At 45.8% G+C, this 17,023-nt stretch overlaps 4 protein-coding genes across 4 annotated transcripts; 2 read left to right on the top strand and 2 right to left on the bottom strand.

Moving 5' to 3' along the window:
• The first annotated feature begins 128 nt into the window (after positions 1 to 128).
• LOC108033001 (splicing factor 3B subunit 4) lies at positions 129 to 1,886 on the top strand. Its single transcript, XM_017107126.3, has 3 exons — positions 129 to 279; positions 349 to 432; positions 495 to 1,886. Exons 1-3 carry the CDS (start codon positions 246 to 248, stop codon positions 1,394 to 1,396), a joined length of 1,020 nt encoding a protein of 339 aa, XP_016962615.1. The 5' UTR covers positions 129 to 245; the 3' UTR covers positions 1,397 to 1,886.
• A 933-nt stretch (positions 1,887 to 2,819) lies between these two features.
• On the bottom strand, positions 2,820 to 13,944 carry LOC108033155 (ceramide synthase 6). The gene is made up of 6 exons (XM_017107382.3): positions 13,227 to 13,944; positions 5,128 to 5,248; positions 4,839 to 5,060; positions 4,441 to 4,778; positions 4,208 to 4,352; positions 2,820 to 3,377 (listed from the first exon to the last, which is right to left on the bottom strand). The coding sequence occupies exons 1-6, from the start codon at positions 13,409 to 13,411 to the stop codon at positions 3,162 to 3,164; spliced, it is 1,227 nt and encodes a 408-aa protein (XP_016962871.1). The 5' UTR covers positions 13,412 to 13,944; the 3' UTR covers positions 2,820 to 3,161.
• On the top strand, positions 6,668 to 7,670 carry LOC108033156 (josephin-like protein). Its single transcript, XM_017107383.3, has one exon. It carries the CDS (start codon positions 6,823 to 6,825, stop codon positions 7,459 to 7,461), a length of 639 nt encoding a protein of 212 aa, XP_016962872.1. The 5' UTR covers positions 6,668 to 6,822; the 3' UTR covers positions 7,462 to 7,670.
• Positions 13,945 to 15,391: 1,447 nt separating the features above from the next.
• LOC122818636 (uncharacterized) lies at positions 15,392 to 16,102 on the bottom strand. The gene is made up of 2 exons (XM_050886523.1): positions 15,938 to 16,102; positions 15,392 to 15,901 (listed from the first exon to the last, which is right to left on the bottom strand). The coding sequence occupies exons 1-2, from the start codon at positions 16,100 to 16,102 to the stop codon at positions 15,611 to 15,613; spliced, it is 456 nt and encodes a 151-aa protein (XP_050742480.1). The 3' UTR covers positions 15,392 to 15,610.
• Between the last annotated feature and the right edge of the window lie 921 nt (positions 16,103 to 17,023).

Genomic DNA, 17,023 nt, shown 5'->3' on the forward strand with positions numbered 1-17,023 from the left:
ATCGGTGCTAGGGATGGGAGGCGGGTGGGTGTCACGGCTGAGCTAGCGAGGACACCCTGCTGACCTTGTGGTATATTCTTAGGTATATACCGAAATACACAGTGCTAGCTAGCGAGGACAGCAGCCCAGTGCGACCGCATATCTGGCGTGTCAGTTGTCGAAACCATCTGGCAGCCCTGGCTAGTTTGCATGTCGAAAAACGCCGAAAATTAATTTTTTGGTTTTGTTTATAGGAAAAGCACGACATGGCGGCCGGACCCATTGCTGAACGCAACCAAGGTGGGTTTCTAGTGCACCAGGCAACCAACAGGGCATGCTACCTAACCCGCTCTCTCTGATCCCCCACAGATGCCACCATCTATGCCGGCGGCCTGGACGACAAGGTGTCGGAAACGCTGCTCTGGGAGCTGTTCGTGCAGGCAGGACCCGTGGGTGAGTACAGGCTGGCCGTAGTTGTCCCCACCAGGAACCTAATCCACTCCCCGATCCCGCAGTCAATGTACACATGCCCAAGGACCGGGTCACCCAAATGCACCAGGGCTACGGCTTCGTGGAGTTCCTCAGCGAGGAGGACGCCGACTACGCCATCAAGATCATGAACATGATAAAGCTGTATGGCAAACCGATTCGGGTGAACAAGGCGTCGGCGCACCAGAAGAACCTGGACGTCGGCGCCAACATCTTCATCGGCAACCTGGACGTGGAGGTGGACGAGAAGCTGCTGTACGATACATTCTCCGCCTTCGGCGTCATCCTGCAGACGCCGAAGATCATGCGGGACCCGGAGACGGGCAAGTCGAAGAGCTTCGCCTTCATCAACTTCGCCAGCTTCGAGGCCAGCGACGCGGCCATGGACGCCATGAACGGCCAGTACCTGTGCAACCGTCCCATCTCCGTGTCGTACGCCTTCAAGAAGGACCACAAGGGCGAGCGCCACGGCTCGGCGGCGGAGCGACTGCTGGCCGCCCAGAACCCTTCGGCCCATGCGGACAGGCCGCATCAACTGTTCGCCGATGCGCCCGTGCAGAACATGATGCCGCAGATGCCGGGCCAGATGATGCCGCCGCCGATGATGGCTCCGCCGCCGCCGGTGGTGCCCGTGTCGAACAACAACATGGGCATGATTGCGCCGCCGCCTCCAGTGCCCCAGCCTGCGCCGTTCCCAGCCACGATACCGCCGCCGCCACTGCCGCCGATGGCCGGCGGACAGCCGCCTCTGCCGCCCGCGATGGGAATACCGCCGCCGCCGCGCATGATGCAGGCCAACGCCTGGGCACCGCCCGGCATGCCGGCTCCTCCGCCCAGACCACCGCCCACCAACTGGCGGCCTCCGCCCGTGCCCTTCGCCCCCGCGCCCTTCGCACGGCCCTACCAACCCGACGGCTACCAGTACTAAGACTAGCGTGTAGTGTATACCAATTTCGACGAGACGAATAAATTTTAATAGGATTTATCAGTGGAGGATGCTCTGGCATAGGTTAAGACTGCTCTGGCTTTTACTCTTGGTCCGTTTATGCATTTAATACACCCGAAATACACAAGACCCTGCAAAGTGTGGACTCATCCCTTTGAAGGCGTGTTCAATCCTCTTCCAATCGAAACTGTCTGCTAAATAAGTTTGTAATTTTAACAGGATTTTGAGGGACATGCCATTATAATTTCCAATAAATATAAACTCATGCAAAGTTTTAGTACTCTATTTTGCGAAAGGTTTAGATGTACTAAACAATAATTAATAAGAGCTCAAAACTTTCTAGTTTCAATAGTAGGTAAAGACTTATTAATCCTTCTGCATTTAATCCTACAAATTTCTTTTTGCAAAATGTATAGAAAATATACTAAGGTGAGCCAAAATAAACTGAAAGGGAATTTCTAAAATATTTTTTTAATATAAAAAAGAAAAATGTATTGAATAAACTGCAAAATATGAGGGGCATAAAGTACGAAACCTTTAGTTTTTTATTGCTGGGGGTGATGATCTCCCGTAGATCTGATATTATCTGAGACATTACTCAATTTAATACCTTTTTATAAAAAGTATATTTATTTCAAAATGAGGAGGATAACAAAATGAATCTATACAAAAAAATAGAAGAAGAAATAACTTTAGTTCTTTAAGCATTAAAAACGTTACACCTATTTTTATGGTGGTATCTTAGTTTTTTTTCGCTTGCCTTTTAAGTTTGAGATGATACCAATCTATATCTCATAGACCTGCGGGTATTACAGATTGATCTACCCTTTCTTTATATGGGTTCGACCTAGTCCTTATTCCATAGCTCTGTAACAGAATGGTTTTTAATATTCAACTGAGACAACCAGTTTTTTTTTTTTAAATAAACAAGGGCATACCTGCAGCCTTTGAAAGCACAGTCCTCCACCAAACATCACCCCAAGGAAACTCATTAAAAAAGGAAATATAGTCTATCAATATTATTTGCACCCCTCCACAAAACCTATACCATTTCGTCCCCAATAGTGCCGTCCCTCTTCTTTCCGAAACACTTCGCTTGGGCTTGTAGTTTTTGCATAAATTTATTAATATGGGAAACATACAAGTACAATATTTACAATAGTTTTGACTACTATTCTTTTCTATACTCTTCGTTTACTGAACTCTTGTCTAAGCGAATTTGGTTTAGTCCCACTCTGCTGTCCTCCATTTCGTTTGGTAAAATAACTTAACTTTAGCTTTACGTTTAGTTGGTTACTTTAACGTTATCTTCATTCATTTTTCTTTTTTGGTTAAGCAAGACAAACAACAACAAAAAACGGTGAGGCATATATATATATCAATATTAATTAATAACGATGTACAAGTGGATCGTTACGCATAAATTTTCTCGCATTTATTGAAATTTCTTTTGGTTTTCGTTTTGCTCTTTTTGTTTATCTTAAAAAAAATGATTTATATATAAAAAATAATAATTAACATAAAAACGTTCTGAACTGGTTTGGTTTTTGTATGTGTGTGTGTTGGGTGTGTGTGGGGTGTGTGTTGCTTTTGTTTGTTTGCTGTTGTTGTTGCTCCTGCCCCTCGGGAAATGCGCCCGCTACTGCTGGTGCTGGTGCTGGTACTGGTTGTGGTACTGCCTCCATCCACTGGTGGCCACCGGCTGCTCCGCCGCGCTCCGTGCGCCCCCAGTCACCCGCATCCCAGCCTACTGGGCCGCCGCCGTCGGAGCTCCTCCGGCCTCCTCGGTCGTGTGGTTGTTGGCATTGTTGGACTTGCGCTGGGTGGCGCCGCCTGCTCCTCCGGCGGCCGGCGCACCGCTGTTCGACTTGTTCTTGGAGCGCGCCGAGCCGTTGGCCAGGCGTGCGTTCTCCGAACTGTCTGTGAGATCCTCACTATCACTGGAACGTATGTCACCGGACATCTGCAAAGGATCAAAGGGAATGGATAAGTATGCTGCGGATTTTTTAAATTTATATATATATAAGATATAAATATAAGATATAGCTTTTATACTCTTAAATAATTAAAAAAAAACATTTTCAAAATCTGCTACTTATTTAGCTTGTGTACTCTTACATATGGTACTATTATTACTTTAATGACAACATTAAAATCTAACGATAAGCTAACTTTGTCAAGCTATGACGATTTTATGAGTTGATTTGTGACTAATATAATTTATTAAAAAACAGTACAAGTATATGTATTAAATAATAATAATTAAGTTTGTAAGATATAGTCGTCCCCTCTGCACCGCTTAAAGATTCATATCAATTACACTGCAGGAAGTCACATTAAAACACTGAATTTATCGTACCTATGGAAACTTTTGAATAAAGTCGTCCTGTCGGATCACTCTCTAAACTTTATTTGCTTGCATATATTTCATGCAATTGCGAATGCCTCAAAGAGCTAGCTCTTAAACTAAAGTGATCAAAAATATATATATTGTTAAAAAAGGTAATTTTTCCTCTTCTGACCAAAATTATAATACCCTCTGCAAGATAATAACATATTTTCCTAGATCTTTCAACACAATTTAAAAAAGATGCCTATTTAGAGTGTTCTTACTGTTCTATTTGGTATATTCTTAAAGTAACAATATAAAACATAAGAACTTTTAATCATTTCAAACGACTCTGGCCACAAATACTAAAGGAACCTTGGATTAAGTTATCAGGTCTTCTTTTAGGGGGTCCGACTACACAGTTAACAGGATTGGGCATGATAGCTGGAGGCCTCCACACTTACCAGACCCTTCTGCAGAGAGTCGACAACGATCTTGAGGATCATGTATGTCCAGATGACGTGCAGAACGAGCAGCATCAGAAGCAATGAGTTGAAGATGTAGTAGGCTGGGAACATGGGCAGAATGCGCGGTGCTTCCACAGATGAGCTGCCGGGTGGGGGATAGTGTGGGAGGACGGAGAGCATGTCAGTCGGATTGGGATCAGATCAACCGGCAGGGCGCCACCACTACTCACCTGTAGATGATGCGTGGATAGAAGCCCAGGCGCGTCACGATCCAGACCACCGTGAAGATGGCGAAGATGGCGTCGCAGAGCTTCTGGTAGTTGGCATACTTGGTGAGCTTGGCGGCCTCCAGGAAGATGTCGGCGCAGTCGTGGACAACGAGGACCAGGGAGCCAACGCGGTGCAGGTTGCACACCCAGCTGAGCGACATCAGCAGCAGGGTGACCATGTGGTGGATGAACATCTGCCAGAAGTCCTTGCGCTTCACGTCGAAGAACTGGGTGCCGGTGAGGGACCAGTAGAAGGACATCGAAATCATGTAGTACCACCAGATGTCGTTGCTGATCGACTGCAGGAGTTCAAATAGTTTTAGGACCTCTCCACCTCCATCACCTCAGTATGCCCTCACCTGATGCGGGTAGCCGTACCAGCAGCTCTTCACATCCCAGAACCAGGGCTTGTCCCACAGCACGATCACGCCGAAGATGAAGCTGTACAGGTAGTAGATGCAGCGCCAGGTGTTCTCGCAGAACTTGACCAGCGTCGACGGCTTGTCCTGGGCCCTTCGCAGGCGCCACCAGCGCTCGATCTGGCGCTCGCTCATGTCAGTCTGCTTGGACAGCGGAGCCAGCTGTGGAAGGGAGAAGGTTCCGGGATCAGTCCTCGCTACATACGAGGGATAACTCGGTTCCACTCACCCATTTGTGGTCCAGCCGCGTCGATTTGGCATAGGCCGTCTCCAGAATAGGAACATTTGCCGCTTTCTTAGGTCTAGAACTGCGGATGCCCAGTGATTTGCCCACGGGCGATATCCAGAAACTGCAAATGGCATAGAGACGTTGATTAGAAATAGCTATTTTGACGTGTTTTACGAGTAGATAAGGCAGTTTGTGGCAGGCACAGGTTGTGGAGTTTATGGAGGTGTGATAAAGTGGGGCACATGTCCTCAGTTGGTAGAGCTACACAAGTGGGCAAATCTTTACAATGTAGCTAATCATTTCATTGAAGGTTGCTTGGAACACAGGAACTGCCGTAGTCTTGGCCATCCGACTATCCCATCCCCGAAACCTGACAACGTATCCAATAAAAGTTCCATTGGGCTTGACAACATCCCTAATTATGCATGTGCGTACACCCAAGGCGGAAACGTTTCGGGATTTGTTGTTTTTGCTTATGATTTTATTTTATTTATATTTATTTTGCACACACCTGTCGTCGCCCCATCGTCTGGCACGTGTGGAGCATGGCAACTGGGGCTTGCGACGGGGTTTTGGGATGGGTTAATTTGGTCCGCCCGCACGCCCCCATGCATGGGTAATAAGCGCGCCCAAAACTAGACATGGACACGGACAGCACCACGCCGGACTTATAGTATTATGTCTCGATTCGGAAGTTAATTTGCCAATGAAATCGAAAATGGCCGCCTACCACGCCCCCCTGCCGAGATTTTCAGATCCCATGGCACTACGTCGGGAATCCCAAGTAGTTTTTAGAGGAGCCCTCATTCGTAGGCCGGGCACACGGCGCACGGCCAAAGAAGAGACGCGGAAACATCAGATTTTCTAAGGCCTGACAGAAATCATAACAATTAATTCGAATTAATGCCGAATCTGGGGGCTCAGTTCAAGTTCAAGAAGTACGTACGTAATTCAATTAACGCGCCCAGAAGGATTTGAGTGACCCGCATTCGCTGTCGGTTATTGATTTACACATGTAGATGCAGTAGCTTCCCCTAATTTGGTGACGAGTTTGGGCTTTCCCCTGTCAAGGGTCATGGAAAATAAACCCGGTAATTGGGGGCTCCTCAAAACAAGAAGTGCGTGCCGGGTACATCGACACCGCAGGGCGTGTAAAAGTAAATTGGACTATTCAATACGTAGGGAGTGCGTCATTAACAGTGACGCACTGTGTAAGTTTTATTGCCAGCGATAAAGGGCGTTCATAATTATAGCACTGCCCATGGAATATTCATATCTCATTGGCTGCCAACCTTGACTTTTTGAGGAATTTGGGTGCAAGAAGCCATTTGTACTTTAAACTTTTCTAATGGAGAATGCACGTGCTTAAATGGGTCAGCTGAAGCCATAATAAACGAATAAAATAGCGAATTATGTGGGACAACAATGGGTTTTCCATTGTATTGCCAATTTTAGATCGATTTTTATGCCTTTCAAATAAGTACCGTTGCCAAAATATCGATAAGTGCACCCCTGCTTAAATTTGCACGCCTATCGATACGTTCTTGCCATCCCTAATGTCATACCATCCCCAAAACAAAATCGTCTGACTTTTTGTAAACAAAAAGCAACTTCTATCTTCTATCTAGTGACTTTTGCCCGCTCCCCCCTGGAGCTACTCGTTCGTTGGAATCTGACTGCCCACACTGCTCCGGAATGGAATCGCCCAGTGCTCGCACGCCCGGCAGTTCTCTGGGGGATTGCGAGGGCAGGGCCAATGGCAACGGGAACACCACCATGGTGCAGGGCATCTACCACGAGCGCCAGACGCGGCACCTGTGCGGCCTGCACGCCCTGAACAACCTCTTCCAGACGCCGGACACGTTCTCCAAGTCGGAGCTGGACGACTACTGCACCACCCTGACCCCGCGCAACTGGCTGAACCCGCACCGCTCGTGGATCGGGTGGGGCAACTACGACGTCAACGTGATCATGTACGCCCTGCAGCAGCGCAACTGCGAGGCGGTGTGGTTCGACCGCCGGCGGGACCCACAGTGCCTCAACCTGGGCGCCATCTTCGGCTTCATCCTGAACGTGCCGGCGCAGATGAGCCTGGGCTACTACATCCCACTGCCCTTCCAGATGCGCCACTGGCTGGCCCTGCGGCGCATCAACGGCAGCTACTACAACCTGGACTCCAAGCTGCGCGAGCCCAGGTGCCTGGGCGCCGAGGAGCAGTTCCTCGAGTTCCTGGCCAGCCAGCTGCAGCTCGACCACGAGCTCTTCCTGGTCCTGCACGAGGTGGACGGCGAGAAGGACCAGCAACGCTGGCTGCTGCCGCAGTTCAGGGACTAAGGCTGCTGTTATGCGAATAAATTTAGCGTGGTGCCACAAACTATCAGTTATTTAATCACTTACTTTAGTAGATCGACCGACAAGTGCCCTAGTATTTAAACTACATTTTGTATTCGCCCTCTTCTAATCTTTAATGGCCAACCTGTGAGCCCAAGACAGCAATTGTTGAGACAAAGCAAAGGTAATAAAGTCCAAGGAAGCAGCTACAACTATAAATTATTTTTAAGCCACCCCTGCTGAGACCACAATTCAGTCGAAATTGGAAAGCAATCGTTTTGGGCCAGAACGCCAGATGCCGATTATCAAATTGCTTTTGTTCCGTGCGAGTAATGAATCTGTTTTGATGGAGCTGCAGCCCGATGACGGGGCGCGATAAGGTCGCCCCACCAGCGTTTGAGCGCACTTATTATTAAATTTCACTTAGGCAATGTGCAAAATCGCGCCCAAAGTGCAATGCACCGGCAATTATTCGGCTCTTATCGGGGCAACCACTGCGGTCTCGGGGCCCACGGGCGGCATACTCACTTGGGGAATGCTCGGGGCGAGCATACAGTACACACAGTGCATGTGTCGCCTGATGTTTGGGGAATCATTTGCGCTCGTCGGCGATAGTGCGGCACGCAAGGCGGGCCGGCTGGCCGGCGATTGCGAGCGATTAGGCGCAAGTAAGTGCTGTATCCCACACACTATGTGGTCCGACTTTCGGCGCCTGAGTCACGGCCCCGATTACCGCCGGAGGGAATTTAGCATAGCGCCATTAGTCAGCGACTCATTGCTATCTTTACAACGGCTCCACTTCAATTTGGTTTGCGATCCTCCCGCAATCTGCGGTTCCTTGCCTGGAGACAGGAATTTCGAGCAGAAGTTGCAATTAGCACAGCTACAGTGCCAAAGGAAGCGGAAAAAACACTCTTAATCTCCCGAAGGCTTGGTCATTCATAGTACATGTTTCGGTGAAGAAAATTCCCAGAAAAGGGGATTTATTATCGGGGAACTAGCCCCAGAATATGTGAGAAAGATTCCCTCAGTTTTATAGCTTATTTTAAAAGCCTAGTTTTATCTTTGCCAAGGCAAAACGTTTAAAAGAGCAGAATGAGAGGTGCTAATTGGACATTGCTCGAATTGCACTGGCCGCTTGAGCCGCTCTCCCCCGAAGTAACGTGCCACCTGACCAGGCCGTGCTCCGCTTCGCATTCCCCTGCTCACCTGGTGCGTAGAGCACGTGCGTTTTTATTCCTCTCTCTCTCTGGGTTTTATGGCCTTTTGCCTCTTTGCCATTACCATTGGGCAATCGGCACGATAAGCAGTTCGAAAGACCGACCGCGTTGGCCGAGGGAAACGGGTTTGCGGATAGGTTTTTGGGTTTCGGGATTGCTGTTCTGAGAAAATCCCGGGCCAATCTGGAGTCGGAGCCACCGGGATGGTCGGACAGCATGGGGAAACGGCGGAGCACTCGCCGCTGCCCATTGCCGGCGATTCTGAGCGCTCACTCGCGCACATGGATGTGCTTACCCCCACTGGGCCACTGCCCGATGGCCGTGTGCATGTGAGCCATTAAAATAATTAACCTGAAATTTTATCGCACCAGAGCGCCGCAGCTCGAGGGTCGCCTCTTGGCGATTACGTATCACAAAGGCCTCAGCATAAGCGCGGACAAATAGCACGGCCCCGCACAGCTGCGCCCAGCGAAATAGCACTCATAAATCGCACTTGAACCATATCTCTGATCTGGGAGAGATTGGCGGTCCCAAGATGGGCTGAACTGCATGTTTTTGGGGAAAATTACAAGATATATTTAGAGCCCTTGTAATTTCCGCTTTAAAATTTGGGTATCGCCATTAAAATAGATACAATTATCTTATCTGAAAGTTGACCGAACTGAGATAAAGGGTTCCTGGTCCCTGGCACCAATTTGGGTCAGCCTGTCCTACAGCAGTCATTTTTGGGGCCACTAGACCGCCAGAGTACTTTCCACTTGGCCCCCGCCGTTCGAGTTGTTTCAGTAACTCTTCCCTCTGGTTCTTTCTAGCCAGCATAAACATAAACATAAACCCCAATCCGACTCACACCACATTCCTAAGCGTGTTCGTATCTGGCGTAGTACGAGTGGCCATAAGGGAAGCGCCAATCGGGCCATAAAGCGAGCACATATTTGGAAAAACTTCTCGGGCCAATGACTCACTGGCCGGCCAACTGATTTTGGCCGGGCCCGAAAGGAAAAACGGTTGACGAATCGCGGACTACACGCTCAGATAGTATATGAAAAAGCACAGGCTGAACGCAGAGTAAATAAAAGATAGGTGCTTATCTTTCTTTGGGCAAACTCATAGGTAAGTTATGGCTAATCTCGACATTGCGCGATTTCCGCAAATCCCTTCTAGGTTGAATAAGCAGAGAGAATCTGTAGAATTCGCGTTTTATGACTGCTTAATTACAATAGTTTTCCAGCCTTAAACTAATGAAACAGTCAAGAGTAAGCATTAATGTACGAATCCCTTCTTGGGTGGCTAACCAGAGAGAATCTGAAGAATTCGCGTTTAAGGAATGTTTATTTTTCATCAGTTTAACAGCCTTAGCAAGTGAAACAGTTGAAAGCGTAAATATTTAGGCATCTTTGCACTCTATCAGCCCAAATTAATGAATACATATAAGATAGTTAAAGAGAATCTGAATTCGCGTTTTAGTTTGGTTTATTTTTCATCAGTTAAGCAAATAAAACAGTTGAAACAGTGAACAATAAGCCCCGTTGCACCCTTTTATGATTAATCTTATGACACTGAATAAGCGATTTCTACGAATCCCTTCTTGGGTGGCTAACCAAAGGGAATCTAAAGAATTCGCGTTTTAGGATTGTTTATCTTTCATTAGTTTAACAGCCTTAAGCATGTGAAACAGTGGAAACAGTGAACTCTAAGCTCGTTTACACTCTTCTAACCCAAATGAATTAACAAATATAAAATAATTAGAGAGAACCTAAAGAATTCGCGTTTTAGTTTGGTTTATTTTTTATCAGTCTAACAGCCTTAAGCTAGTTAAACAGTTGAAACAGTGAACAATAAGCCCCGTTGCACCCTTTTATGATTAATTTTATGACAATGAATAAGCAATTTTTATGAATCCCTTCTTGGGTGGCTAACCAAAGGGAATCTAAAGAATTCGCGTTTTAGGATTATTTATTTTTATCAGTTTACCAGCCTTAAGCATGTGAAACAGTGGAAACAGTGAACACCAAGCTCCTTTAAACCCAAATTAATTAAAAAAATATAATATAACTAGAGAGAATCTAAAGAATTCGCGGTTTAGTTTGGTTTATTTTCCATCAGTCTGACAGCCCCAAGCTAGTTAAACAGTTGGAACATCGAACACTAAGCCCCTTGCACCCCTTTAACCCAAATAGTGGCAATGACACACCTTCCGAAACGCCCCCTCCCCGAGTTTCCCACACCCCTGCTGCACCCACACACCCTCGCCGGGCACCGTCATTCGAGAGTGCGGCGGAAAACAATCGAGGCACCGAGCACTGTTATCAGGCATTATACGTAAATCTTGGCGCAAATCTTATCGGCGCAGTGCCGTGGAGTGGCGGCGGTACCTGCGGCGCTGGTGGAGCCCAAGGTGGTGCTGCGAGTATTATGGCCACCATGGATGGCACCTTGGGAGGGGTCCGAGCGGAGAGCCCGGTCGCATCGACTGGCGATGAATGGCCTGCGACTTTTGCCATTAAATGAATGTTAATAGAGAGACGCGGCCGAAAATTCCAAATCGGCCTTGAAGACCAATTCTCGTTTCAGAAGGCATAGCAGAGGAGGTACGAAAACCAAAGTGGTCCGCCATGAAACAGATTTGGTTTCAGTCTCAGTTTCAAATAAGATGCAGAAAAGCCACCGACGGAGCAGAGAATGGAACGAAAGCAAAAGTTCGACTTGTGTCTGTTTTGTTTTGAATGTTTTCTACTCTTGGTTAGGTGAAGTATTATTCTCCTCATTTACTTTGCATTTGGAATGCCTGAACCTCTTTTGGGAACCCTGTGACAATACTGGCCCGCAGGGCAGATGTTCACAGCTTGCACTCCAGTCCACTGGTTGTACTTGCAATTTACGCCAAATTAAGGGCACCCAAAACATTGCAAAATATGAGAATTACAACTTTTTTACATGCAAATGCCAGTGCACGCAATCCGCTCGCACGAACAGCCAACGTCCACAAATTCAAATTCATGCACACGTATATCTAAAGCCAAACGACGCGCAGGTTAATTGGCCTGAAAAATGGCCCAAATGCTTTGGCCCACAGTGGGTCGAACGTTGTTGGAGTTCAGCGTTTTGGAATTCACTTTTCTGATAGATCGAGTTCTCAGATTGTCAGCCATAAAACTGGAAAACAGTGGGTTTACCAAAATGGCTTTACCAATTAATCCCAACCATAACTTCCTAATACATTTTACCTGGTAACTTGATAATCTTATCTAAGAATAGCCAGACTTTTTGGTAAATCGGTCAAATGTCTAATTTTTAGATTAGATAAACCAATCCCTAAGCCAAGATCTCAATGTAAAAAAATGAACCAATAACTTTTGTATTGTAATGTTAAAATAATGTTCAATATCAACCAGAAAATAATCCCAAGTAAGACAAACTGAATATTGAAAACAATATCAGTTGGAGAATTCCCTCTAAAATTGCAAAGATGATATTTCTATAGCAAGTGCAGTAGGTGGAAAAGGGCTTTTCCGGGTGGGGTTTCAGGTATTCGATTTTGACCAGGCACAAGTGGAGCAGCAGTTTACTGGAATCGATCAAAAGTTTGAATAAACACGGCTTTCTTATCGCTTGGGACTGGCAAGTCAGTAAATATCAGTGTTGGATTTCTGCCGATGTCGTACGACGCCAGAGGAAAGTACCCAAGCCTGAGGTAATCTATCTGGGAGTATACATTTATGGGATGGAATAGGTTCCAGGTATTAAGAATTACTCATCAATAAAATACATACAAACATACATATAACATTTTAGATGGCTTAATTATAAAATAGTTTACCTATCTAAAAATGTAAAACAAATAATTATTTGCTTAAAAACAATCAACGAATTTTATATCTTGTGGATACAAAAAATATCTTCATAACGGACACTGCTCTCCCTTCTACTTCCAGTGCAGTTAACCAATTGCCAAAACCAGGAATTCGCCCCACTGTGCCTAGTTTGTTCCTATTTCCTCGCTGGTGCATACATCCACACACATATCCAAACACCGCATGGAGCTGGTGTGGCCGACTATAAACAAATGTACGTATATGTTTTCCCTTTAACTAAACAATTAGTGGGAAGTTGCAAGGGGAGGGGAATGAACAGTTTTGTGGGAAACCCAAAGCCGGCTGACTGACTGGAACCTGGAACTCGGAACTCGGAACTGGGAGACTGCAGCCGGCGCCTCTTGGAAGGGAAAACTTAGAGTTGCAGCCGCAACAAGAACAACAACCGTGCACGCGTGTGCGCCGCCTCGCACATAAACACACACGCATACGTATACGCTTGCAGAATGTTGGGCGTTTCCACGTGAGGTTATGTTTGTCGGAAAAAAAATGAAAGAAGGAATTATGAATAAAGTTTACTGTACACGGTGCAGCGGGCGTGGGCGTGGGTTGTGGGGGTGTGTGCGCGAGCGGGCGGGGGAGAGCGAGAGGGAAAGCCAAGTGAATGGGGTTAAAGAGAGGCGGCGAGTGGAATAGAGTTGCCGGGAACGGGAATGGGAATCGGGAAACTTACCGCTCCAGCGTGTAGCGGACCAGCATGACGACCGCGGCGAATGGAATGGGCCAGATGAGGTCCTTGTAGTTGGCGTGCACCACATCCGGTCGCGAGCCGGGCGCTATGTCCGCCCAGGTCGTGTTCGGCGGCAGCCAGATGTGCGTACTCCAGAATACATTGCTGACCGTATTGATTAGATCCATCTTCCTGCCCCTGCTGCTGGCTTAATTTCTCAATTGTTTTCGCTCGGCTTTCCTTTCCGTTCCTTTCCAGTTTTCCCCTGGCGTTTGTTGTCACATATATGTATGGGGATGTGTTTCCTTTCGGTGTATATATGCCCTGCCAAAAATTCGCGACTGGGTGAGCCTTCTTGGAGCAGCCACAACAACAACAGGAACAACTGGAGCGCCGGTCCGCGGTCACACACACTCTCGCACAACACACACACACTGGCAAAAAACAAACCGCCGAATATTGAATCGCTGTTGTTGTTGTCTCTAACTTAGCGCTCTACTTTATTGCTTTGGCTATGTGCTTCATCTGCTTGTTTGCCGCTCGGAAGGAAGGTGCTTGGTGTTTGCTGGAGAACCGTTCCTGGGGCCAAAATACACTTCAGAATTTCGGGGATAGGGGATCGAGTGGGCGTCCACTAAACTTTCAGGATGAACGAAAAAAAAATACTAATAGTACTTTAGTACTTCTTTCTCGTAAAGTTCGGAAAACAGTGCTAGAGGTGGCCGATCGTCGATGTCGTCGTCGTCATCGATGTTTCACGGCATCGGTATCGGTATATCGACTAAGAGTTAAGTGTTTATCGCAGTATGACCAACGACTTCAGTGTTCACCCGCAACCCATGTAGCATGGTCTCACTGGCAAGCCGCGAAAAATTTAACAATTTAAAAAAGAGAATCTGCGGGTGCACAAAGAAGTAAAAATAAATGGAATGCTTAAGGAAATCTTTTCCTTCATGTAATAGGTAGTTTAGGGCTTTCTCTAGTATCAAGTATGCTCCGCCATCTGCAGAGCACGGCGGAGATCGTGCAGAGCCCGGCTGGATGTTCACGTAGGGTCCGAGTATCACTGGATATGCTCCTTCTCAATGGGTTTCTCGATTGGAATATCTCCAGGATTTCCATTACTGGTCAAAAAAATACTATTTTCAGACCATTTTTTCATTACGGTCCAGTGTTGATTAATGTGGTTATATGTGTGTATGAATTTACTTTACTTTACTTTTTACTTTTCCCTTACTGTCTAACCGCGAGCGTGACGTCCTATAAACAAAGGGTATTTCCACTTTTTTTCTTTTAATTACAAGCTCTACAAATTCTACACATGTAAGCAATAAACACTCCCGATATTATTATAAACTACTATAATATCTACAATAACTACTAATTATACTAATAATAATTAAAATAAAAATCTTTTCGACTTGGCTTTTCCATTTTGGGTTTGTGTTTAAAAAAACAGTGTCCAAAACGCCAAACAGTTCGTGAGTATAGTGGTGAAGAATACCGACAGAAAAATAATTTGATTAATAAATTGTAAACCAACCAACTATAAACAATGCCTAATTTAAGCAACTAAGTCCGTGCCATATATATTTTCGAATTATGCCATGCCCCCATTACTTTCAATATATATCCTTATCCGTCCCACCATTAGAAATGCCGGTTTCCCAACACTGATTTTCAACCGATTAATTTAATTTTTATCTCGAACAACCGGGCGCTGTGTAGGATTGCAAATGCGTCGCGGTACCTCAGGAATGAAGCCTAGCCCATTGTTCTCCTTGTTCCCTTCGGATTCATGCTGACTTTAGTGATATTAAAAAAAAATTATTTCATTATTTGTAGACCATTTTTTTTGACATCTATATGTTATAGTCCGATTTGTATTAAATTGAATTCGAAATTCTTAAAAATATAAAAAATTGTATTCCCAATATTATAAGATATGTCAAAAAGCCCCAATTTTCCGATCGTTCCTATGAGAGCCACAGGGGTGGTCAAAAGTAACTTGATATTGCTCCGCCTAACTTTTGGCATCAATGGATGCCTTTCCTTTCAAAAGCGAAACAGAAAGAGCTGCTACTCCCGCCAACATAATTCCGCTTAAGATCGTTTTGCAATCCGTCCAACGATTTCCTTCCAGCTAAAATTTGTAAAACGAACCAGAGTTACTTTTAAATACAATGTCTCTGTGGCCATCTGCAGGTCCGTAATGGACCTGGCCCAGAGCATCCCTTTCGGTGCTCGGCTGGCGGCGTCTTTATTATGAAATTGGTCTAAAGGCCGGATCCTTAGATTTGGATTTGGATCATGGTGTAAATTAAAATCCTTGTGTAGGAGTAGTAGTTCCGTATATCAGAACAAATTCATCGGGAGATCGCTGCTCCTTAATTTCGTTTGGCTTGGGGATCGCTGCAGAACCGCTTCTTACAGAAGAGCCAGCTGGTACTCCCTTCGGGGTTGGCCGTCTTGTTGGATCCCTTTGCACCGGGCTTTGGGATGCCAGTGGTCTTCGGCAGTCCACTCTTCTTGGCGGCCGCACCACGCTTCTTCTTCACCACAGCCTTGGTGGAAGCACGCTTCCTGCCCTTGGGTACCTCGAGCTTGCTCTTCATCACCGTGCGCTTGACCCCACGCAGTCTCGGGTCTTCGGTACCACTACCAGCAGGGTCAGCAGGGTCAGCAGGGTCAGCAGGGTCAGCAGGGTCAGCAAGGACAGCGGGGACAGCATGGTTCGGTCGGGGCTTGGGAAGCATCCTGCCAAACGAGCTTCGCATGGGTCCCCTGGGTCTGGGGAACTCGTCGGTGCTCTCAACGGTATCGGGGAACACCACTGGCTCCACCGAGAAAATCATAGGTCCGGGAACGCAATACTCCATTTCTGTGGAAAACCGTTTTCTGGAGTTCAAAATTTGTAACAACTTATAGTGCTGATATTTAGGAATATAAATTTAGAACTTTTTTTAACTGAAAAAGCTGGAGCTCGTATCAAAGGAGATGTTATGTGTTCGAAGGCTTTAGAAAAACTGAAAATAAGTAGGAACTGAGCCCAGAAGTCGCAACAAATATTTGACATTAGGGCATGGCTAGTTTGATGATAAAAATTTTATAGTGATTTCAGTAAGTAAAGGGAACGTTTCCGACCTCATAAGGTATACCAATTCTTGATCAATATCACAAAACGAGTCTACCTAGCCATGTCCGTCTTTCCGTTTCTACGCAAACTAGTCTCTCATTTTTAAAGCTATCATGGTGAATCCATCCCAAAAGTCTTCCTTCTTTTGCAGGTATCATATAAGCCGGAACTAGACGGATCGGACAACTATATCCTATTGCTCCTACAGGAATGATTCAAGAACATTTTAAAACAAGAAGGGAAGTTAGCTTCGGCAAGCCGAAGTTTGTATACCTTTGCAGTCATAAGGCATAATCAACGTTAGTAACACCATGTGCAATTTTTAAGGACAGTTGCTCGCTTCAGTGATATAAAAAAAATGATTTCAATATTTTTCTTTGACAACTATATTTTAGAGTCGTTTGATTTGTATTAATTTAAATGCGAAATTCTTAAAAATATAAAAAAATTATATTCCCAATACTATATTATAATATGTAAAAAAAACCCGAAGCTATAATTTGTTCCATAATAAAATGAATGGTTTGGACTGCACTCTAAAAACAGCGGAAGGAACAATTGCATTAGGTTTTATAAAAACTTGCTAACGTGAAAGATTATTGCCTTATGAGAGTCGAATTCAATTCCACGTATATCAACCATTCTTGATCCTCGCTTTAAAAAG

The sequence above is a fragment of the Drosophila biarmipes genome, chromosome X (assembly GCF_025231255.1).
Source record: "Drosophila biarmipes strain raj3 chromosome X, RU_DBia_V1.1, whole genome shotgun sequence".
NCBI classification, from domain to species: domain Eukaryota; kingdom Metazoa; phylum Arthropoda; class Insecta; order Diptera; family Drosophilidae; genus Drosophila; species Drosophila biarmipes.